This window comes from Argopecten irradians, chromosome 1 (genome assembly GCF_041381155.1).
Source record: "Argopecten irradians isolate NY chromosome 1, Ai_NY, whole genome shotgun sequence".
Classification (NCBI taxonomy): Eukaryota; Metazoa; Mollusca; class Bivalvia; order Pectinida; family Pectinidae; genus Argopecten; species Argopecten irradians.
The window spans coordinates 4,338,028-4,360,538 of record NC_091134.1 but is presented as its reverse complement, the minus strand read 5'-3'; the positions used below and the strand labels follow the sequence as shown (position 1 = coordinate 4,360,538).

General features: G+C 34.1%; 1 protein-coding gene across 4 annotated transcripts; it reads left to right on the top strand.

Annotated features, from left to right (window-relative positions):
- Positions 1-843: 843 nt before the first annotated feature.
- Positions 844-21,758, top strand: LOC138315632 (uncharacterized). 4 transcript variants are annotated; one of them, XM_069256796.1, is made up of 9 exons: positions 844-1,025; positions 13,600-13,632; positions 14,092-14,130; positions 14,968-15,045; positions 16,474-16,602; positions 18,449-18,484; positions 18,811-18,843; positions 20,861-21,055; positions 21,344-21,758. In XM_069256796.1, exons 1-9 carry the CDS (start codon positions 960-962, stop codon positions 21,365-21,367), a joined length of 633 nt encoding a protein of 210 aa, XP_069112897.1. In that variant the 5' UTR covers positions 844-959; the 3' UTR covers positions 21,368-21,758. The 4 variants fall into 4 exon arrangements, with proteins under 4 accessions (XP_069112897.1, XP_069112915.1, XP_069112906.1 ...); XM_069256814.1 differs by lacking the exon at positions 14,968-15,045 and having other exon boundaries at positions 846-1,025; positions 16,477-16,602; XM_069256805.1 differs by lacking the exon at positions 14,968-15,045 and having other exon boundaries at positions 847-1,025.
- Positions 21,759-22,511: the final 753 nt, after the last annotated feature.

Genomic DNA, 22,511 nt, shown 5'->3' with positions numbered 1-22,511 from the left:
CTTACAACTGTTAAAGTTCACGTTCACCTGAAACCTCATTTAAAAATGTGCCGACAATAGGGATGTGGTGAGCGAGCTTTCAAGGTGCTTGGCACACTTTCTATCAAACTATCGTGAGTTGTAGGAATGGAAGTAATTTATTTTTATGATATTCTGAAGAGCCTACAAATCATGACATGTTCTTCAAATTTATCCACAAAATTAAATCCATGACCGAACCAAATTTACCAAAACAATAAAAACAATGCTTCCCGTGTCGCCCTTCTTAATGGTCAAACCAGCAGCGTTCAGGTTGAGAGTCCGTGGAATGATTTAGATAACTAATGATATCGTAGCCTAAGCTTATAGCCGAGAGATTGTTTATTTCAGAAATCTTCGCTTATGTGTGTAAATGCTCATTTGTCGCATATACAAAACGTTGTGTTCTATTTTCACTTACTAACCAGCTATACAGACGTGTACAATTATCACTTTGGATTAAGTTATAAGTAATTACAGGGAACCGACTACGCATTAAACACTCTAGTTTGTGACAAATACCAATACAGTACTGGATAGCCAACACCTGATGTAATGTTTTATGCTATTCAGACTCGCTTTTCTTGTGAATTAACAGATAAACTCGTCCCCGTATCCGAATCCATACATTTGACAAATACGTGCCCGCTTGTTAAATCATCAATTGTGTTTGACATCATACATTTCCTATCAATAATTAATAACTAAACCTTACCCATTTACCTAAGAGTTATAATAATATAACGGACACGCAGTAATCTCGGAATCGACCGGATGTCACGTGACCCATAGCTGCTGACGTCGAGAAGAAGTTGACAAAAGTGGGTGTTGCCAGCCTATATCAAGCAAAGCACGTGTCCTGCTCATAGAGAAAGATTTTCGGTTTTCGCCCATAACTGCTGCAGCAAAGGAAGAAAGGGAGAACATTTAAATTAGGCATCATGGTTTCAGGACTTCTCTCAGGCTGTGTGTTACTTGTAGCTTTCTCACTATACACGGAAGGAAAGGTGAGTGCTTTTAAACGTACATATATCTAACTTACATATATTATTGATCTTACTATGATGATGTTTTTGTCAATTGTATACAATCATTATTTTTGCAAATTCAATATGTTTAATGAATTAAAAGACAAAATTCGCGGACAATATATGAAAAAAAATGTTTTGCTCCAATTTTATGTTCCTGATTGCTAGATTATCTTAACTTGTAATTAAGTAAGGCTTACAAAAAAAAACCAACATTATCTTAACAATTATCATTGGGTAGTGTGTAAAGAAAACGATAAAGATCTGCTATCAGATCGTAGTAAAACGAGCACTCTTTAGTTGGGAAAAATCATTAATGTAAATGAAGTTCGATTTACGATCGTCAGTAGTTATAATTAACTGTATCTAAGGAAAAAAGTTCGATCCCATAACGAATTACGCCTATACGCGTTAATGTTATTATGTAATTGTGTGCTTTCGACAACTTATCAAGGTATGATTGCAATAATGTTAATAAAAAAAAAATCCTATTTTTAATTTTGCTAATTTTTCATTCTTAAGACGCCAATGCACAGCTACATTTGGTTTATTATGCAAATTAACGCTTTTTTATCCATCGATTTAAAGCAAGTGAACACAACTGTCATTATTTTACACGTTTTTCAACATCTTCACGCTGACGATTACATTGTCCTGATGGCATACAGCTGTTTCGGTCGAAACTTTGCAGAAATACATGAATGCTTAAAGATTCGTTTTAATTTATGTTTCCGAAACGGATTTTGATTTTTAATTTCAACTCTAAAACGAGTTTGATATTTTTGTAGAGTCGGAAAAGTTATTAATTTTTTCACTTAAGCACCTCTGGACAACTTTAGATACAGAAATGCTAATTTTCATAACGCGGGTCTTCTACGTTTCCTGGCATCCGCTAAATACCGCACAGTACACGTAGTTGATTACCAGTACCATGTTTATGGAGCGTATCTACAGTTACCCACATCCGGTTGGAAACAGTGACTACGCTACACAAGACAGGGAACCTTCGTTGTAAGCAATAGATTTAAGCAGGGTTCCTGCATCTATTCGGGTTTCAAGTTCATTATAAACTATAGTTACAGAAAATCTAGCTTAGTAATTATCCTTAAACTTTTGTTTCGATAATACAGTGGGTCTTTAAGTAATTGGCATAGACTGAATAAATTTCATTAGAAGCATATGATTGCATTATCTTATTGAGATTTAAGGTTTTGTGGAACTATTTTTTCCAACACGATATCAACTAATAGTTGTCAATAGCATTACCTTTCATATTTATTATTGTTAAAAAAATCAATTTGATCATGCAAACAAGATTCCAATACCCAAATATTCATCAAACTTTATGGACTGTTTCTCGCATTTTAGAGCAGTATTATATGAGATCATCTGCAGTTCACCATGAAATATTAAAACTAATAACCCGTACATATGCACACTGTAGAAAACCCAGGAGAGCCTCACCCGCTATTATAAATTTGGTTATCAGCTGATCGTCTCCACCAACTGGAAAACCAATCTGGATTAAATTGTAATCCGACTGTAAATCACAGTGCATCACTATTAGATACAAATTTTATCTGGAATATTGTATCAACGAGCTTGGCAAAACGATGGTTAAATTTCAGCATTAACAAACATACATATCAATTACCAATATCGATATCATTGCCCAGTAACTGACGCCAGCGAGATATGTTAATCAATAATAGTTTACATTTTCAAAAATATCATCTTCTTCACAGATTATCATCTTCTATTAATAATATCTCAAAATTCAGAAATGCTTAATATCCGAAAAAACCAGCTTTTACGAATTAGGGTGGGTATGCTTTGTTTTATAAGGTTTAGTTGTCACGTTGCCTATAGTGTGTTCCATGGCATCTGTGACTAGTAATTAGAGTAAATCTGTTTTTTAAAGTTCTTTAAAGTTAATATTTGATCCATAGAGATGTTTGAATTACCAAAAATATCAATAACACATTAAGTAATGGCAAATTGTTTTGATATCTTTCCTTAGTGATCAAAGGTTTCTGAATTGGTAGCACACTATTTAATTGTTCGATAAAAATAAATTCCTTTTCTGATTGATTATGAATGACTGCAAAAATCAGTGCATCTTGATATGGTTTTTACCAATTACTTATGAATTAACATTTAGTCGTTCTTGCTAGTGCTATTATGGAGATAAGACGTAACAATCGCTAATTTTGAAAAGTACTCTCTATGATCTCTCGGATACTTCTCTCATTGTTGGTCTATCTGACACCATGATATTTGTGCCACATGTAATTATAGAGAGTTGTAATGGGATAGTTGAAATGATTAATAATCGATCCCTTGTTCAATTAATTAATTAGTTTTAATGAAAACGAAATAATTCACAATACCAAATTTCTGACTATAACGACGACCATAAATACAATGTCAGTTTTCTCCAGGACATTCGCTTCTTCTGCTATACTGACATAGACATAGTACAAAGTAATAATGATTTCAATATAGCCTTTTTGTACCCCCAGCCGTTCAATCTATTAGAGATTTAAATACTTTTACTATAACGAATCACATGGGACAAGGAGAAAAGCTATAGAGTTTCCGAAAACATAAGTAAATTAACGTCATAGGCTGTTTACACCTATGATCAACATAGGAACTATAAGTTTACTCTTCAATTGTAAAGTTAGAAACAACGTTTTCGCTAAGAGATTGTCCGTTATCGACAATACATTGTATAGTTGTTTGATCTTATTTGATTTTATTTCAATTGCTTCCCCTCTTTGGCCAAAGATGACTTTAAAACAAGACTACATTCAGCTCTTTCAGAAAGAAGTTCCGAAAAAAATCATCATAGAGCAAATATGGACTTGATTGAATCTCAACATCATTTATTACCAAAGATAATTCGTTATAAACAATTTCTTAATACGTTCTAAAAGAAGTATAAAAAAGAGAAGCCAAAACAAAGGACTTGAACTTATATCTAATAAGAATAATTTCGTATCAGGTATGTTCGTCTTACTGTAACAATATATGTTAGAATCTGCTTGTGAATGATAGTAGAAAATCGCAAAGTTCAAAACAAAAAAGCTTGAAATTCAAACTGTAAATCGTATTCGATAAAAGCAATACGATAAAACATTACTGAATTAAAATGATATCATCGAGATTGAAGAACAATTAGATTTTTTACTGTCTGCATACCCTAGTCGAAACGGAAGTGATTTTGTAATTAAATTAAACTTTGAATAAAGAGTGATTACCCATTTAATAGAATATTTTAATGTTTTATTGAATAACCAATCAATGCAAACGTACGTATGTCGAAGCTAATTGTAGTATGTATTATATAACAGAAGCACGTATCATTAACCGCAGCTGACTTTTCAAAACATTCATTGAAAAAACATGCCTGATGTTCGAATCCCTTGCTTTTAGACAAGCTATAGTTCCGAATGACATTTGTTAATTCAGCCATAGAGTACTGGGTTAACAAACTAATGTATTAAAGTACAAGTTTGTATCCGACACCAAATTACCAGGTCATTAACTGTTTGTGTAATACTATGGAATGGTTAAAGTATCTATTAGACGTAATCAAACAAACAAACGCGGATTTAAATGTTTCTGGGCGGAAAATGTTGACTTGCTTTTTGACGCAGGTGGAACATTAGAAGTGTTCTGGCTGACATTTTCAAAATCTGAAGTTTCTCTTGGATGTTACATATGGCAACCTAACGAATTAAACTGTCGTTTTCACCATTACCAATTTAGCACTTGTCAACAAGACAAATCATTACTCGCACCGCCATTAAGAATTATAAATCAACGTCTAAAGACACTAGATAACATTTTGCTTCTATTGCGGAAAAATAGACAAAGCATTTTATTACTATGGAAATAATGCACCGTAAACGGGATTTGGGTACATAAAAGCAGGTAAATTATGAGACAAAGCACCATCAGGCGTTAGTGTATCAATAAAAATGTTTGGAATTGATGATTTTCGATAATTTAGAAAATGTATCGAAGTTTAGCAAACTCCTGTATATTGTGTCTGTTTAACTCGACCTTTAGTAAACGGCTCTTATCACTTTCCTTTTAACTCGATAAAGTGAAAATAACTGCGCTGAGGTATGGCGATAAGTGATTTTAACATGATTAAAATATAACTACAGATGCAGCCATACTCTGACATTTACAGTTTATAATGTAAACTTAAACATTAGATACCTTTATGACGTTGCTGATCCCGTTCGGTGTCGTAAGCTAAAATGTCCTTACCTATGATGTCTGATATGAAACCTTAACTTTGGCAGATATAATTTCCATACGAATTTACGAGAGTAAAGGTCACGTCAAGCAGGGTCGGGCAGCTTCGACCTACAAAACTATATCCATTCTATATCAATTTAATACTGGATAGCTTTGTGTTTGTCAAAGTAACGTAACATTGAACGAAAGTAGTAAATTATGCATGCTTTCAATCATTGCATCTTCCATTTAATTTTCAGGACAGGTTGTCATGCAATCGATATAAATGTGACTTCATTCTATGAATGATTTTTTCATTTTTGTCAATTGGATGTCCCTCATTAATCAACATTGTAAACTGAAACTCGGACATATACTGTAAAACAATAAAGTCTGGTAACATATATATTACTATAGATGTCAAGTGTAAATGCATCATTTTCTGGGATGGCGATAAAATGATAGATACAGTATAACTAAACCCCCACGCGGGGTACTTCAGAGTGGAAGTCTCCATCATTTGTCATGTCTGTACATACAGTATTACCACGACAGGGGTTTGAAAGACGTCTACACAATAGCCACATAACCTCTGATTGTAATAGAATTGTGTAACTGCTAATACAATGCATACATTTGCCTGCAACTGTCTGTATATAATCAACAGAACACAATTACATTAACACCACATACGTCGCCGAATACAATATTACACCAGCGTCATATGATCGACGCACCTCTGACAATAATAGACACAATATGCCATTTTCTTTCCGTGTATTAAGACATAAATTTCATATGTGTTTGTAGAATAGCAAAATCGTCCTCTTAACAGAATATCACGATATCTGATTGGAGATATTTTATCATAAGTCACGATTTTTATACAGCTAATCGATTGCAATACATTTATTTCCTACACTCATTTCTTCCACTCTTTCTTTTTAATTGGCAATGCTTCCAGACATGAAATCAGTGTTATCTATCGTCTGTATTGTAGACTGTTAATGTCACATTACCATGAGTTGTTAGTAGTCACATAAAATATGCTTCACAGTACAAGATACAAAACGTGTTCTTTTTGACAACTATCTCTATGTCAAACATGTTATCAGCATATACACTATTAGTTAATTACGTGGGCACAATCTGCCTTCCTTGACACGTTTTACTTTTTTATGTTGATACCTTCAGTACCAAACAAAAAGATCCAGTGACAGGAGTAATCTAACGCCTTCTTGTGTGTGTAAGAGTTCGTTTTCTTTTCGTTTAAGGTCTTTTTGTTAGAGAGTATGAGTCAACATAAGAAGAGAGAAAGCAAATTCTGGAAAAGAATTGCACTTTGGATTCATAAGATTCAGTTTTGATATGAAATGACAAGACATGACATATTCACACATTCAAATGTGATCTTAAAATACTTTAGATCCTACAGAAAACGTTATTTGGTAACTTAGATCTTTGAGTTAAGGTCAGAGTAGGGTAAACGACATCAATTTCGAAATAACTACATGTGGCATGCAATACGAGATCGGATGAATTATAATAAGCTGCATACATGGTAAATCATCAGTAATGTCTATTTGTGCACGCACATCGTCGTTTCGCGTTGTTTATATTGATGTTTGTATGGAGTTAATTAGTTCAAATTACGGGATGTCTATTATGACCATTCCACTAGATGATTAACCTTGATTTTACCCCAAAAGTCAAAGGATGGATACAACAACATATCTATTTCAATTACCATTTAATCTTTAGATATAATGACTCTATAGAAATCGGGATTGATTTGTGTGTGTTCATCTCCATAAAACGATGTTAGCATGTCAGAAAATTGATTTCAATCTCATTAATTGTTTTCTCTGACGGGGTGTCTTTTATTTAGTAAATCATATGTTGTACTTAAGATTTTTTTTTCATATAATTTCAAATGCTTAAGAAAGCGATTTGGATGTTCAGTCGTTATGTTTTACTCCTTGCGAAATATGTTCAATTCCTTTTTTGTTCAGGACCAAAACCAATTGACATGAAACCATCTGATAGAGCAAATTCACAAATATATACGTGCATAAGTACTGTTTTCTATTATTCTCTGTTGTACAACTACATTATTTGTAAAATTTGTCAGTAGTAATGAAGTAAACAGTCTAAAGATAATATATATATTATATATAATCAAGTCGGTCAAACCCCGACATCTACTGCACTTTAACAATTTCCATTTTTTGAGCAAACCTGTCCAGTACCACGAGATGTTACGGGGCGGTTTCTGAGATAGGATTTAGGAGGTGGTCGAGATGTGTCTAAATCAGATAGGATTTAGGGAGTGGTCGTGATGTGTCTAAATCAGATAGAAGGTGTTACGAACCAAACAGAATGGCCAGTATTTACTTAATAGGCAGGCACTAAATGCCATAAGTCTGTGGCTGATCCGCTAAGGTTTGGGGACGCGCCTAGTGTCGGTTGTGGATACTTATCTACCACCGACTAGAGTCTGCCTACTGATCTGTATCAATAATACGTCAATCCATGATTAATTGTCGTCACAAAAAGGAAAAATATGGTGCCTCAGATATGACTAGTATAGACATAGGAAATTAGTTTAGTTTTATAGACGGATAAGTAGACACTGCCACATTGCCAAGCGTAGAGTGATAGGAATCCAGATAGGATAATAAATGACTACACATTACATGAAAGTTGTAATTAAAATTGACTCGAAGAGCTAAATAAAGTATCTTATGTATTTACTGTGAATGAGAAATATTATAAATCACACATATATTTAAATCAAGATTTTACAGATGCATTGCAAGTATGAACAGAAACAATTTTTCCTTCAGCAATCTTTAGATATTAACGTCATATCATTGCCTTCACTATGATGTTACCGTTAATGTCATATCACAATACAGACTGATAAAAGGATTGTATGCATATAGCATAGTGTGTTAGGTAATTTCCAAACTTAAAAACACAAAGAGGTAAATGAAAGTGTAAATAAATTCATTGTAGTTATATGAAACTGTAAATTAATTAAATTTAATTATAAGGCATTTAACGCTTGTAATTCAATGAGGATTATTATCACATTATGATTGCAAACATACCGCTATGGAATATGGAAAACTCGAATTAATGGTTTGCTATTAAGAACGATTTCATCATCAAACTGCCTTCTTAGGGAATTTATGGCCCTATAATTCTCCCAGGGGATATATTGCCCTATAATTCTCCCAGGATTGCAGGCGAATTGAATAACGCGCGACGTCACGAAACATGTTCTACATATCATTACACCAACGGAAGGTATAGGAGAATTATTATTTCACAAATTCCCTTTTTGTTTGGTAAAGCTTTATAGTTTCAGTCCCGAGCAATTGATAATATTACCGTTTAAACGCAAAACACGGTTTTGGTTATAATTTGACAAATGCATCCACTTGGATGGCATTTTATACGTAATCACCTTAGCTCAGTCCGAATTAGGGAGTACAGAGAGAAAACAACGAGACATTTTATACAGCAAAACTCTTTTAAGAATGATTAAAAGGAAAAGGCACATTAATTTTTTATTCCCTCTTTTTCAGCTTTCAGCTCGGTAAATTTAATTATAATCCGTGACAAGGGAATATAATTATACTTTTTACGATGAAATTAGTTCATTATCAAATTCCTCAAGTCATAAAACATTATTTTTTAAGATTATGGGAATCTGTTTTTTGCACCTTGTCCATATAGTCACTGCTCTCATCAGGAATATTTGTATCTAAAATGATATTTTCTCGATAAAAACCGCTAAATGAATAATCTGAATACTTTCATATTTTTTTCTCATTGTTTCAAATGACGTCACACTTGGGTGAAGTTGATATATTGCATCGATGTAACCCAACTAAAGATGTCATGAACGGCAGCTGACGTCATCTGTAGTTAGATTGACAACTGGAAGCTATATATTTATATTTATGTATTTATCATTGCGTGTTATACATTTACTTAATCAGCAAATGTTGCAAAATACGTACTTTTTAACTTTCCCTTTGATAATCAATAGTTATTTCAGGTTAGCCTATTAACGATATGAGATGTTACGATTCTTCCACTTATAGTAGGATAGTCAAATCTGTTACCGCAAACGTCAAAATCGGTTACATATTTTACAGTTTTGGCACGAAGTATTATAGCAACATGGAAAAGACTTAGAAAGAAAGACGAATCGGTTCATTTGAAGTATCAATTTCGTTATCCTTCATTACGGCCCTAATAAAGAGCTACATAACACTCGAGTATACTGAAATAATGTTTCTGTTGTTCTGGCTTTCTTGCCATGCCACAGAATAGTGTGTCGGTATTTTCTCGTGGAAAGTCTCCACCATTTCTTGAGATTAACCAAATTTGCTGCCTAATTCGGCAATATTTTTTCAATAATCATATAAAAGGTTCGAAGAAAATGTAATTTTTGAAAGGAATTGATGCTCGGTGGACATGCTTAAAGTGCGTGAGTGATCAGATTGACATCCAGTGCACACACATAGCCGCAGTGTGATTCAGAAAGGCCTGCAAAACACATGTCTGGAATAAATCGAAGTCATTTATTAATGATAACGCACTTCCCAAGCGATCTCGAGGCCAATGTATATAATATATGACTACTTAAGTTCCCAAAGTAAGAAGCACGTCTATCGGCTGTGGCCGGTTATTGTTAATCTACTCGAGCCAATTTCTCCTTAAAACAATGTGAAATCTGTGTTAGGATTGAATGGTAACAAGGTTTAATATTGTTTATAACCAATCGTCTAAGCTTGTTCTCACCATGTGACACAATCGCTTGTTAAGATAGGTTACACGATCAATAACATTAAAAAATATCCTTGAAAATCTTGTTATTAACCCTACAAATTTATTACTTCCGGTGTTTTGTTTGCGATCGATTTCTTCCGACGGAAGTGGAAATCAGCACCTTCTACAAGTCTAGCGACCGTAAATAGTTAAATTTCTTTGTACAACACCGTTATTAGACTCCTTGATTCGTTCACAATGAAACCAATCTTTGTTGTTTTAGGAGAAGAAAACATATAAAAAGCAAAATATGAACTGATAGGTAAGTTTTTATTCATAACGACGTCATGAAGTAGACACATAATATTTGTTATATTATATTCTATTGAACGCCGGTAGTATCCGCAGAAATCATGTGACAATAGAAAGTTTTGTTGTAACAATTCGACGTTATGAAGGCAGTTAATTTGTTTTGCTGATAACGTAAAGTTTCATTATAGCTGAAACATTGTAGCTCAAATGATTGTTAGACAGATAATGGTGTCGTCTTTAGAGCTACAACTGGTGTCCATTACTGTTAGTGCAGCAAGATATAATGATAATAATAACCAGCTATTTACACCTTTGTTTACATCTTATTCAGCTAGTTTTGTGTGATTTACCTACCAGGCAACGTAATACATATTAACGGTCAGATATCCTTGGCTTATGAACACGGCAGTTAATTCTAAGGAAAAATGTACAACAATGATACTGGTTGTAAACGGTATGATAGAAATTGTTAAGTTAGTTTTGCGGAAGAATTACATATATGCATTCATGAGCATGAAATAACTGGAAATAAATAAAAAGCATAGAAAATTTCCCACAACAAGTAATTCACTGCGGCAGTGCACTAGTAGTACACATATCGCATCCGGCCGGAAGGCAGAGTAGGTCGGGTACGTATATTAGCTTTTACTTTCCTTGGTGACCTTTGCTATAATGCATGTTTTCGCAAAAGGATTGTTTGTTAATTGTTTGTAAATTTTATTTAAAATGTCGTACAAGGATCGACATGAATATGTTCTTTATCTGTTTAAATGGATATTGTAATTATTTAATAATTCACTTATCATACTGCATTGTTCCAAACAGTCCGAATATTGTAACCGTGCCAGAATTCCAATCAAGTAAAGCTCAAATTATCGAGTAAAAACCCGGCTAATAAACCCTCAAACACCCGTCAAAAGCTGGCCTTACAGAGTTAGTGGGATGCCAGACTTCATCAACTTTGACCTCTCCCACTTAAGTATCCCTCCCGAATATCTGATGAGCATGAGTTGAATGGACATAGTTACACTTCAAGTAATCTCTCTCATTTTGCCAACTTCGTTGTTTGACAATGGAAGAATTTCGGAACTACTTGGCAACTCTCTAAGACATTTTCCGACTGACAAGACTGCCCCGAGGAACTTGTCCGGTATCTGGTAATACATTTTGTGAATGACCGTGGTTAACTGGTATTGGATAAAACTAATTAACATAACAAATGATACGACAGTCATACTGAAAGCCAAAGCGTGACCCAGCCGTCGTATTTTTAGAATATTAATTTTGTTGCAAATAGTTTGGCTATGGAATGGAGGCAAAATTACCAGAAACGTCCGAGGAAAAGATTTGTGCAAGTAGTTTGAATTGAGAATACTCCTTGAGAGGGAAAAAAGCATGTGATTTGCATGTGTTCAATTAAATAATCAATTTTACATCATTATTGGCTTTGTATATGCTGATTCTTTCGTCATCAAAATTAACGTTTAAATAAATTTCTAAAATCACAGATGTGTCATGTGATCCAACTAATATGTTTCAGATCTAGCTTTAATTGTCGAGTTTAAACGCTTACGTTTCGATCAAAAGTCATATAACTTTTCTTTTTGTCATATCTTACACTAAATCGTCGTTAATTAGAAGGTCGATGGGACAACAGTGAAATTGTTCAAGCATTCGAGTAAAGCGAACGATGTGGTCAGGACCACCAAACTAACTTTGAGTTAAATATGCTATTTGTAATTATAATATATCAATTCAACCGTTCAATTAATCTGTGAAATAGGCCGTAATATTAATGTCAAATACAATCTTATTGGCCATTGCTATGGCATGAAAAGCGTTTGGCAAGCAATTATACATTTCTATACTTAACAACAATGAGTGATGAAATAATCATATTAAAAGTTTAACCCACTTCCTTTTCGAAGCAATAGTCGAGTAAAGCGCGGAAGCACTTTTGATTACATTATAAAAGAAGCCCCTCACAACGATATATGTCACATAAACATCGAAAACAATGCATCCTTTGTTAGACCGTAAAACATTTAGTAAATACGTGTCGTGAAAATCTGACTGAAGCTCACTTGTGTGACATGCATATTAAACGATCAGCGACTAGACTGGTGATACGTGCTTTTTTCTTTTCTTTAGAAACTGGCTAGATTTCAAATACGCGGAATGATGGACAGTAATGCAGCTTCTTTTCATTATATCTTTATTTGTTGATAATACATTTCCTGGATATTTTCGTTTGTTCTCAATCATTTTCGACTATAAATAATTTTATATATAGAGTTTTAGTAACCCTCACTCGTGCTTTTTTTATTTTTTTTATTTTTTTTTTTTTACAAATTGTCTCCTTTGTATAATATGCTTTGTATGATATGTATAATACTTAGTATGTCTTCGTCGGTTTTACATTTTATTTGTTTGTTTATATCTTTCGTGTAATATTAAATGTCACCATCCGGTGGCCATTTCACACATATCTGTTTTGTTGTTGTTTATGTGACAAGATGGAGGATGCATAAAGAAAAAAATTATATTTCAGGCACAACAAGCTTGCGCACTGCGGAATGAGTCTTTCGAACGCACTGCTACTTGGTCTCCTATTATCTTTTACCTGATTTTACAGCTTCCTCTCTAATTAAGTCACTAATTGTTCCATAATTATGTTAGGTAATTAAGGTAGAAATTCTTGCCCATTGATGGCGTGTTTAAATCAACAAATGAAATATTGAACACTATTCTTTTGTTGGATTATAGTCATTGCAAGCATGGGTTTTCATTCAGTGTATTTTTAGTTACCATTTCGCACCCGCCTAGAGGCCATGATTGATTAATAGAAACAAAATCAATTACACTAACAGTATTGATAGATCTTCCTCGATATCTAAATCCCAAAAATAACTACACATTTATTTTTAAGTATATGTTTTCAATCTAATACTGCTAATGGATTTGGAAGTTCGCTTCTGAAATAGTCTAGAAACTGGTCAAAACAGCTCCATTCACATTGTTACGTAAAGAGAGATTCTACTTGGTTTCATATATCTTTTTATCCTCATTGAAGCGACTTCGTCGATTACATATGGATATGTAAAGATGTTCTTTTGAATAGATAGGAGATAAATGGTATCATAATTCCATGTATGTTGTAGGTATGTTTTAATAAAAAACATTTTTGTTTTGTTTCTTACAGGCTGTGTCGATAGACAGACAGAAAAGAGCGCCGGTAAGCACTGATATGTAAACTCTATCTACTTAAATGTTGTGTGGATGAGTAGCACAATAGTACAAAGTTATTTTGTTTGTAGAGGAGCGAAAAGAAGACAACTGTTTAACAGTTGAAGAGAACATCTTAAGTTTTTTTTTTTAGATCATTCAATTTTGATGCTTTAAAAGTGATTGTTTAGTGCGTAGTAGTAATACAGAAGTAGATTCCCGTTTAGAACTCTAGCGAACTTTTAATGATGAGTTCGACAGATTTGTTACTTCAGCATGCATGATGAGCACAACTGGCATGGGGTTTGATTTGGGCACACTGTATCACATATAGATAGTAATGACACATTAAAGCATGTTTGTACGGTGATTTTGTGCGCTATCAGCGTACTCAATAGCGATTGGTGATCAGGTGTCAGGGCACTTTAAGAAACATTTTATACAGTTTTTAGCTGATTTATTGCTTTAGGGAAGACAGCATCCGAGATTAGGCAGACGCTCGCAAGAGGTATGTACAATGTTGTTCGCGTTTGTGCGCATGCGTACGGATATCCTTACGTCTTTCTATCAATTCTAACATGCCCATGACAATGAACTAATCTACTAACCATCTGATGATTCGAATACCAATACATTTTATGTCTACTTACGATCTGTTAATCACTTGTGTATCTTGTATTCATTTGTAGTAAAAGCTACTTCAATCACTTCTAACAATACTTGTTATACAGTGCACGTGGTGCAATACTCAAGACACAATATCTACTTTAAAATGTCTCGTGCTTTTGTTCTATAAAATATACATGTACTATGTCTGGTTTTCATGCGGACGGACATTTTCGCAAATGGCTTAATTTCGTTAATGCCTTGATGATAGAGTGGGAAACCAAGCAACTTTATATGTTTGAATTTAATATCGACATATCAAATGTCAAACAATCGTGATTTGTTTATCCTCGGAGGAGTCCTTGATTATTATTCTATCAGAAAATGATTTAGACCCAGGTGAAGTGCAAAACATAGCATAAAGCACTCTCTAAAAGGAAATGTTGGAGATATTTGCAATGTTACTGTTTCATTGGATTTTGCTCCTTACTATAATATTGTTACATCTATTAGAAAATAAAATAAACATAAATATATTTAAAGAACTATTGTTAATCGACAAAAGTTGTATTTGTATTAGGTATATGAATACATACCAGCGCAACGTACCAAAAGCACGAATATTCTGGTTTTTGTAGTTAAGACAGTTATTTCTTCCCGCTGTTAAACAGGTTATACCTTTTATAATATTAAGACAGATCCACTTAATTAGATGTGAAAACTTTTTTGTGAAACTCAGTTATTAGAACTACAGCGGCGTGGATGGCAGCACCCTCGTTTAGGCCGGAAGCGTTCCGCGGGAGTAACGGAACTCTGGGTATAAGAATGACGTCATTATCCCATTCCTGCATTATCTGCTTTTGTCCAACCCTACTGCTTTATGTGATGACGGAGGAGAACGAATCTCAATGTCATCAGAAAACCCACGAGTGATTGAATTCAATATAATCGTAATAAGTCCTGTTCACCCAAGCGCAAAATTAACGTCCCTTTTTATACACCCTGGTCGATATCGACTTCAGAGCTACTTCACCATTTTTATGAATGATATATTTCTATAATGCGTACATATTATCGCCTTACCATGCCTCCCCCTCCCCATTTCATACTTCATGACGATATCACTCTCACGTTCGTGTATCTATCCATGTACCATTCCATCTGTCAATGCTTATCATATTTTATCGACATATATATATTCATGTATATTTATGTATATTTTTTCCTATGTAATTCGTTCATTAATTACTGGCATGTCCAACTTTTCTATTGAACTAACATGTCTGTAAAACTCTTTACCATGCCCCCTGTGATAATAAAATTATACATCAAGCCCTGGTGTTGTTTTTATTAATATTCAAACTTTTTAATAGATCGATTTTCTTCCTATTTTATCTCTGAAACTATGGTCTTGCTTTCTTCTTTTCTAGGACTCAATGATACAAAAATAACAAATAATTATTCATTCGTCGGATATGTTTTAATACAAAAATGTTAATTGACAGCAAAATAATTATGATCCATATTTTGCGTGTTATACTTATTTTTAAAACTAAAAGCATGGATTTTTTCAGTAATCTTGTCTATTTCAAAAGTGTTCTTCTATATCCACGTCTTCTCTTTTCTGGTTATGCATGATTCCATGACCTATTGTAACTCTTAAAAGAAATGTACTATCCATAAGATTGTACGTAACTATTGCATTAAGGAGATCATTTGATTGTGAATTTGTCGCTAATTGTATATGATAGATTATGGCGTTCTAATTAGATAAAATTACGTCCTATTAGAAAATCATTGTCAATGACATAGTAACGAGATTGAAATACATGAAAATTATTGGTCCATATGTACATTTTTATTGTATGTACAGAAAATCAATGTTAACCTATTAGCCCTTACAAGTGTTTAGTCTAGCTTTGGAAACATGTTTTACTTTTTCAATTATATCATTACTTGTGTTAATGTGTGCTATTTGATCATGTTTTGATTTGAATGTAGTTGGCAATATAATATTATTACATAGAAACACACAATAAATTACCTTTCAGTGCAATAGAATCTAATGTAACACCGAAACCATTGAAATGCATGATGTCGGGGTCGGAGTAGGAAAAATAACAAAAATAAATTGCATTTTAACTTTGGTTGAAAGTGATGTAAATCTGCGCATATCAGTTTAGCGAATGGCCCTTGCTTTGGCGTTAACAATGCATTTACTGTTTGAGTTTGGCGCCATTTCCAGCAGACAAACGATAGCGTTGGCGGTGGGCCTGACGCTGTGGAAATAGACCCCGCCCTCAAGGAGCAGTATGTTAACCTGTTTGTAGATCTATTATCGTCCGCAATACAAGCCAACCCGGAGCGCTACCAGGTTTGTAATATAACATGGGCGATTCAGATCATGTAGTTCATCTCTTCTCGACTTCTTTCTCCTGCGCAAGCTCTGCTACTTCTTAAATCTTCTCAACCACAAACTGCAGATGTAACACTATCTGGCTTGTAATGAAAGGTAAACTATTCGTTTTACTCTCCCCCCGGCTTCCTTACCTAAGATAAAATCTTTAAAGCTAATAAATAAGTAAACAATTTTTATTTTTTCCAACCTCTTTTTCACCATAAACATTACATTCCTAATATTTCTCACTGACGACGAATTAGTTATATTCTTATTAGCGTTTACAACGATATTTCTTCATCTACCCACTTCGGCTTATCCCTCCTGCACGAAGCTTCTTGCCCACAACGCAGCAAAGGCAATACCGGTTAGAAAGATTTTAGAATTGGTATAAAATCAAAAGTAGACGGTTTGTTTTGAAATCATCCTCTATCTGGCTTCCGCTCCTCACTTAAATCTCTTTATCCCTGCGTGATAAAGCGAACTTAGGCTGTTTACCAGAATTGCCACGAAGTCATCTGGTTCGTTTCTCATTCTAGCCTTTCTTAGTTCTTCGACACGTGTGAATTCTGTAATTCTCATTTTAATAACACATTGAAGTTTGTGTTCCTCTTTATCTGAATGAATGCACCCGTTAATCTATCCTCAGCGTAGTTAATCCATACATCCTTAGTTGCACTGTCCTTCTATTCCAGGTACAGACAGAAATCTCTGTGTCGACTTCCACAAACGTTTCTTCTATTCCAGGTACAGGCAGAGATCTCTGTGTCGACTTCCACAAACTTTTCTTCCCGTTCAGAACCTCCTTCTTCTGACGATACTTTAATGTCACTAAAATCATACTTACACTATTGTTAACATATGTTGTGTCTTCAAATTCAGTCCGTAGAAGAATTTACATCAGTATTTATTTGTTCACATAATTACTGAACATCGATTTTTTTTGTGGACATGAGAAATAATTTAGTCTTGAGTTATATATATATTAATTTTATTTTTAACACCAATAAGAACATAGATAAACCTTTCTTTGTAGCATACCTATATCTGATGTACTCTTCCCCAGTCATCAAAAGCACAAGTTCGTCGAGATAATGTTTTTTTTCAGACAATGTCTGAGGTTATTCAAAGCCCATATTTTATTATTTCTAGCTTGTCAAATGATATACTGGATGATGCTTTTTAAATACAAATTGGTTAGATAGTTAGTTTGGTTATTTAAAGTAGGTACAACATCAACCCAAGTGTTGTGATAGGTTTGATCTACAGTTGATAGCTAATGACTGCAGAAATTGAAAAATAATTACAATTCTGTGCTGACAACATACACTATAAATGTTTTTTTTCCACTTGTTTATCTATTTTCTGACTCCATAAATACTTATTAAGTAACTAATACAGGTAATAAGTTCATAGGAACAGTTTTGTTCCAAATAGGGATTTTGTAGAAAACTATGGTATATTTACACGACTAATCTTTTGTCTTTCTCGTCTTGTTTCATCTTGAAATCTTATGTCATCAGCATAGACCATACAACTTTTAGTTATACATTATAATTGTAAATGATGTAGTGATTTGACTTTAACATAAGTGCACTCGTGAAAGTGTATGAATTGAGAAATATTCTGACAAATATACCGTAGTGTGACGCCTGTAGAACAGAGATAGCAGTTATTTTGTTTTATATATTTCTGTTTCTGCACCTGTATCAATCAGTTTAATTATGTTTTATAAACGTTTATCTATATTTCACCGCTGTATGTATAGGATCCATCGATATATTTATATAGAAATAATGATTGTTTTGTTCTGTTTTTCTAGAACTTTTTAGCATATCCCAGAGGTGGTAGATCCAGTGTGAGTACAATTATGTTTTGTTCATTTTGATTACGACACATTTTTAAGGATTAGAAAGGAAACACTAGTCCTTCACGCCTTTGATATGATTTGCTTAATTTCTAAATATAACTTCTTGTTTTAATTTCCATATATAATCTCCCAATTGTATTTTAATTTAACCTTGTTTTCTAGATAGATTCAAACCATCACAAATATCGCTAACATTTAGTGAAGCTCTTACATTTAATTTCCTATCAATACCAGCAAGGAAATTTATTTTTGTTGTGATATACTAGACATTAATAACTACATTTTTCATTTATTCAATTGTTTGTATTTCACAGAATCCAATGGCATTCTCTAGAGACGCCCGTGCGGTAAGTTTCAGTTTCCATTTATCAGCTAATGAATTTGGATGATGTTTGATATATGATATTATTCAAGTTTAGGAGGAAAGACGCGGGGCGTGGAAGAAATCACTGATAAACGATAAGTTCCTGACAAATCCCTCTTCAGAGTCCGTTATTGCAATGACGTTTTGTAGAAGGCCAGATACTTTATTGGCAAGTATTCATCCCAACATGCCATTTCTCGCCCCCTTCCCGGAAACTATAGATATCATCATTTATATCGAGTGGGTCGAATGCATGACAGCAATTTTCAAATATATTAAAGTCAATTGCAAATCAATCCCGTAGGAAAACTTCTTATAGAAATTTGAAAAATTACAAAAGTATAAGGTGTATGGTTAAAGAGAAAATGCGCGGAATCGTTTTTTCCTCATTTGTTACTTTTCTGCGCATCTTCCTCATTTGTTACTCAAAATATGAAAGAAGAGTAAGATACATTAGTGTTTTCGTATTCATTTCATGTTATTGCTACACTCTAAACCTTTACATCGATAAGATAATAGATGTATCAACAAGGAAGTATTTCCTATCTGACATTTAAGCTCTGTACAATTACGAAGGCTACTTAGACTTAAAGATTAGGAAAGAAAAGCATCAGAACTTTATATTAGCTAAAACATTGCAGTGACTGTGCTTTCTATCACACAAGAAGACAATCTCATTTAAACAATCAGCTCTGAGTAATAAATGACATTGGTTTGCTCGAACGCGCCTTTATCGTTCTAGAGAGCTACTCACCGCCATGATCACTTTCAAATGACATGTTTTTATTCTTTTTTTTTCGGCCATTATACCAATGTAAATTGTGCATGAGTAAATGTTTTAGCAGGCACGTGAAAGATAACGATTAATGGCAATATGAAATTTCCGAATAAATAATCGGATGTGCATTTTGATTTCTTTATGATTTTGCGGGTGATTGTACACAAACTAAGTGTGTGTTTTCAAGCAGACGATGTTTGCAAGCCATCAATCTAGCACCCACATCTCAAATAATTAAGTCCTCTTAATTGAAATAGTAACTGCTGTACATTAAGCAAATCGCTGTGATGTTTGAGTGGAATAGCAATAGTGATATATATAATATTAATGTATCCTGAGGGTTGTTTGTATTAAGCATTCACGCGACACGGATCTGAATAGAAATCCATATCATATAAATGTTTGATTTTGATGTATCTGTGATAGGATTAGGAATTGGTTTGTTGATCTAGATGAGAAACCATGGCCACAGTTTACAAAAAGGATAACGGATGGCTATTACGAACAGTTGGCTGAACATCCCATTCTGTAAAACCAACAGAAACACACTTATCGTACTCAATCACTGTGCTTTGCTTCACGACTTTTTCTAATCAGTTTTAACGCAGCAGGCGGTAAGAAATATTAAACACCACAGACTTATGTTGACTTTCCATCTATGGATACAAGGGATACCTGCCAAGGAGAGATAACTAATTGTGATTTATAGGCACCTGTGACGTCAAACCAAGGTCAGATAGTAATAAGATTCAGACTATGAATAGTTAAGCTTTAGTGAGGAGTGGTTAACGTGTTTTCTTGTCTCCCTTTGATTGACTTCGTCCTCTGGAGATTGTGGTTTCAAAAGCTATCTAGGGACAGTTGTCATGTACTGACCGTAAGCCAGTAGTTTTTCTCCGAGTACTCCAGCGTTCCTCCACCTCCAAACATCAAGACGCCATAAATGATAGTGACTGTGCAATAAGACGATTAAACAATAAAACGCAAGACCTAATTAGTTCATACGAAGTTATGATAACAAGGAACTTTAAACACGAGTTAAAAAAACTCAGGCTAGTAATTTTTTCTTCAAAAACACACATTTAACAGCCCATATCGATAGGTTTTAGTGTATAGAATGATTAAAGGTGCAGTCAGCAATTTTATAAGAGGTTATCCCACCGCATGAAAGTGTTCCATGCCAACAGCAGCAACTGTTTATCTTTGATATTTTTTCTCACAGATGTTTAGCTATCCGAGGTTGGGGCGTTCTGGTGCTGGGTTCCCGGCCGATGTCTTAGACGGTCTAAGTTGTTGTAACTTTGGTGTCAAGTCCATTAATGGTATGGCGTTATGCCCCGCCAGTGAGTGCTGTTCCGGTCTCCAGGAGTACCAGGACGTCAAGAAACCATTTGCGTTCACACTCTGTGTGTTGGATGTAAGTAGTGTTATTTATGATAACCGTTTCGATTCAGATATGTCGCGATTCGATCATTGTATACTTTCTTACTTATATAATAAAGTGTTTTCGGATGCAATGTTAAACATACTAAACAAAGCCATTTGATATGAAAAGTGAAATTTTAAGGTACTGGATAGCATAACGATATGGTTATTGTTCTCTCTCCAATGGGTTAGAATTGTAAGAGGAGTGATTGGATGGGTGTGAAAACAATCGTTGAAGGCTTCATTTCTAAGCATGTTTTATTTGTTTGTCTCTCCGCAGAGTCCGGACGAAAACAAAGCGTGAATGCCTGCTCTACGACAGTCGCTAATTCAATAGTTAGCAAATCATAAGTAGTTTTACTAACTGAAAGCAACCAAATCTCACAAAAGCGCCCAGCAATTTCATTTTATAGACGAACAGTTATTTCATTTCACCGGTTGCATTCACAATGGACAATGTTTATATGAGAGCAAAGGGTCTGTTTACCAACCAAACAACTGTATTACACACGGATATTGACACAAAACTGGAGCGGTAGTGACAAAACAACAACAACAACATCGATCGGTTGCCTGGATACTCTGGATATCGAATCCTCTTAGAACAAAAGTCCTTCTACTAGTTGAATTCTGACTCATTTCGAACAAGAATAGTTTTGTTTTTTTGCAAAATTAAATATAATGTTTTTGAAATGCTTTTGTCTTTTTCTTCAATTTAATTTTGTACGCACAACTACACACCGCTAATGCGGTTGGTGATATTTTTTATTTAGACTCATAAACACCTTATAATGACCTGTAGATACTCTCATGGGTCAAAATGGATATTAACTATAACTAATTCACATATCCATGTGTGAAAAATGTTCAAGACCAACTGCGCCATTTGCAGCGATGTATCGATAAACTCGGAATACAAATATTATGGTATCCCGATATACCCGTGGGAAAATGATAACACATCTTGGTTAGTGTAAGATTATTAATATGGTATGAAGACCAATGAAATCATGAGTTGGATTTAACCTAGACACTCCACACGCCTGAAAAAACGAGAACTTCACGATCAGAGCAACAATAATAACCAAGAAATATCCGGTAAATATTTAACCCATGCGGGCCATTTTTGAGAAAACATGAAATAAATAATCAGATTTTGAGACGGACAGTGTGTCTGAGATATAACCATGGTTGTTGATAGACATACCAAACACTATATTACTTTTGAATGAGCCCTATATCTGTCCATTAATTCTCTGGCTCTTCTGCAGTTTAAGTCGAATTGACAAGAACCTAAAGAAGATGTGATTGATATCGATATGAGCGTATCAAGAATTTGAAGATTGATATGAGTAAAGCTAAACATTGGTTTCATAAATGAAAACAGACAGAATCCTGAGTACAGATTATGAATGGCGGCACATCAAGCAGTTTTCGGCAAATCATAG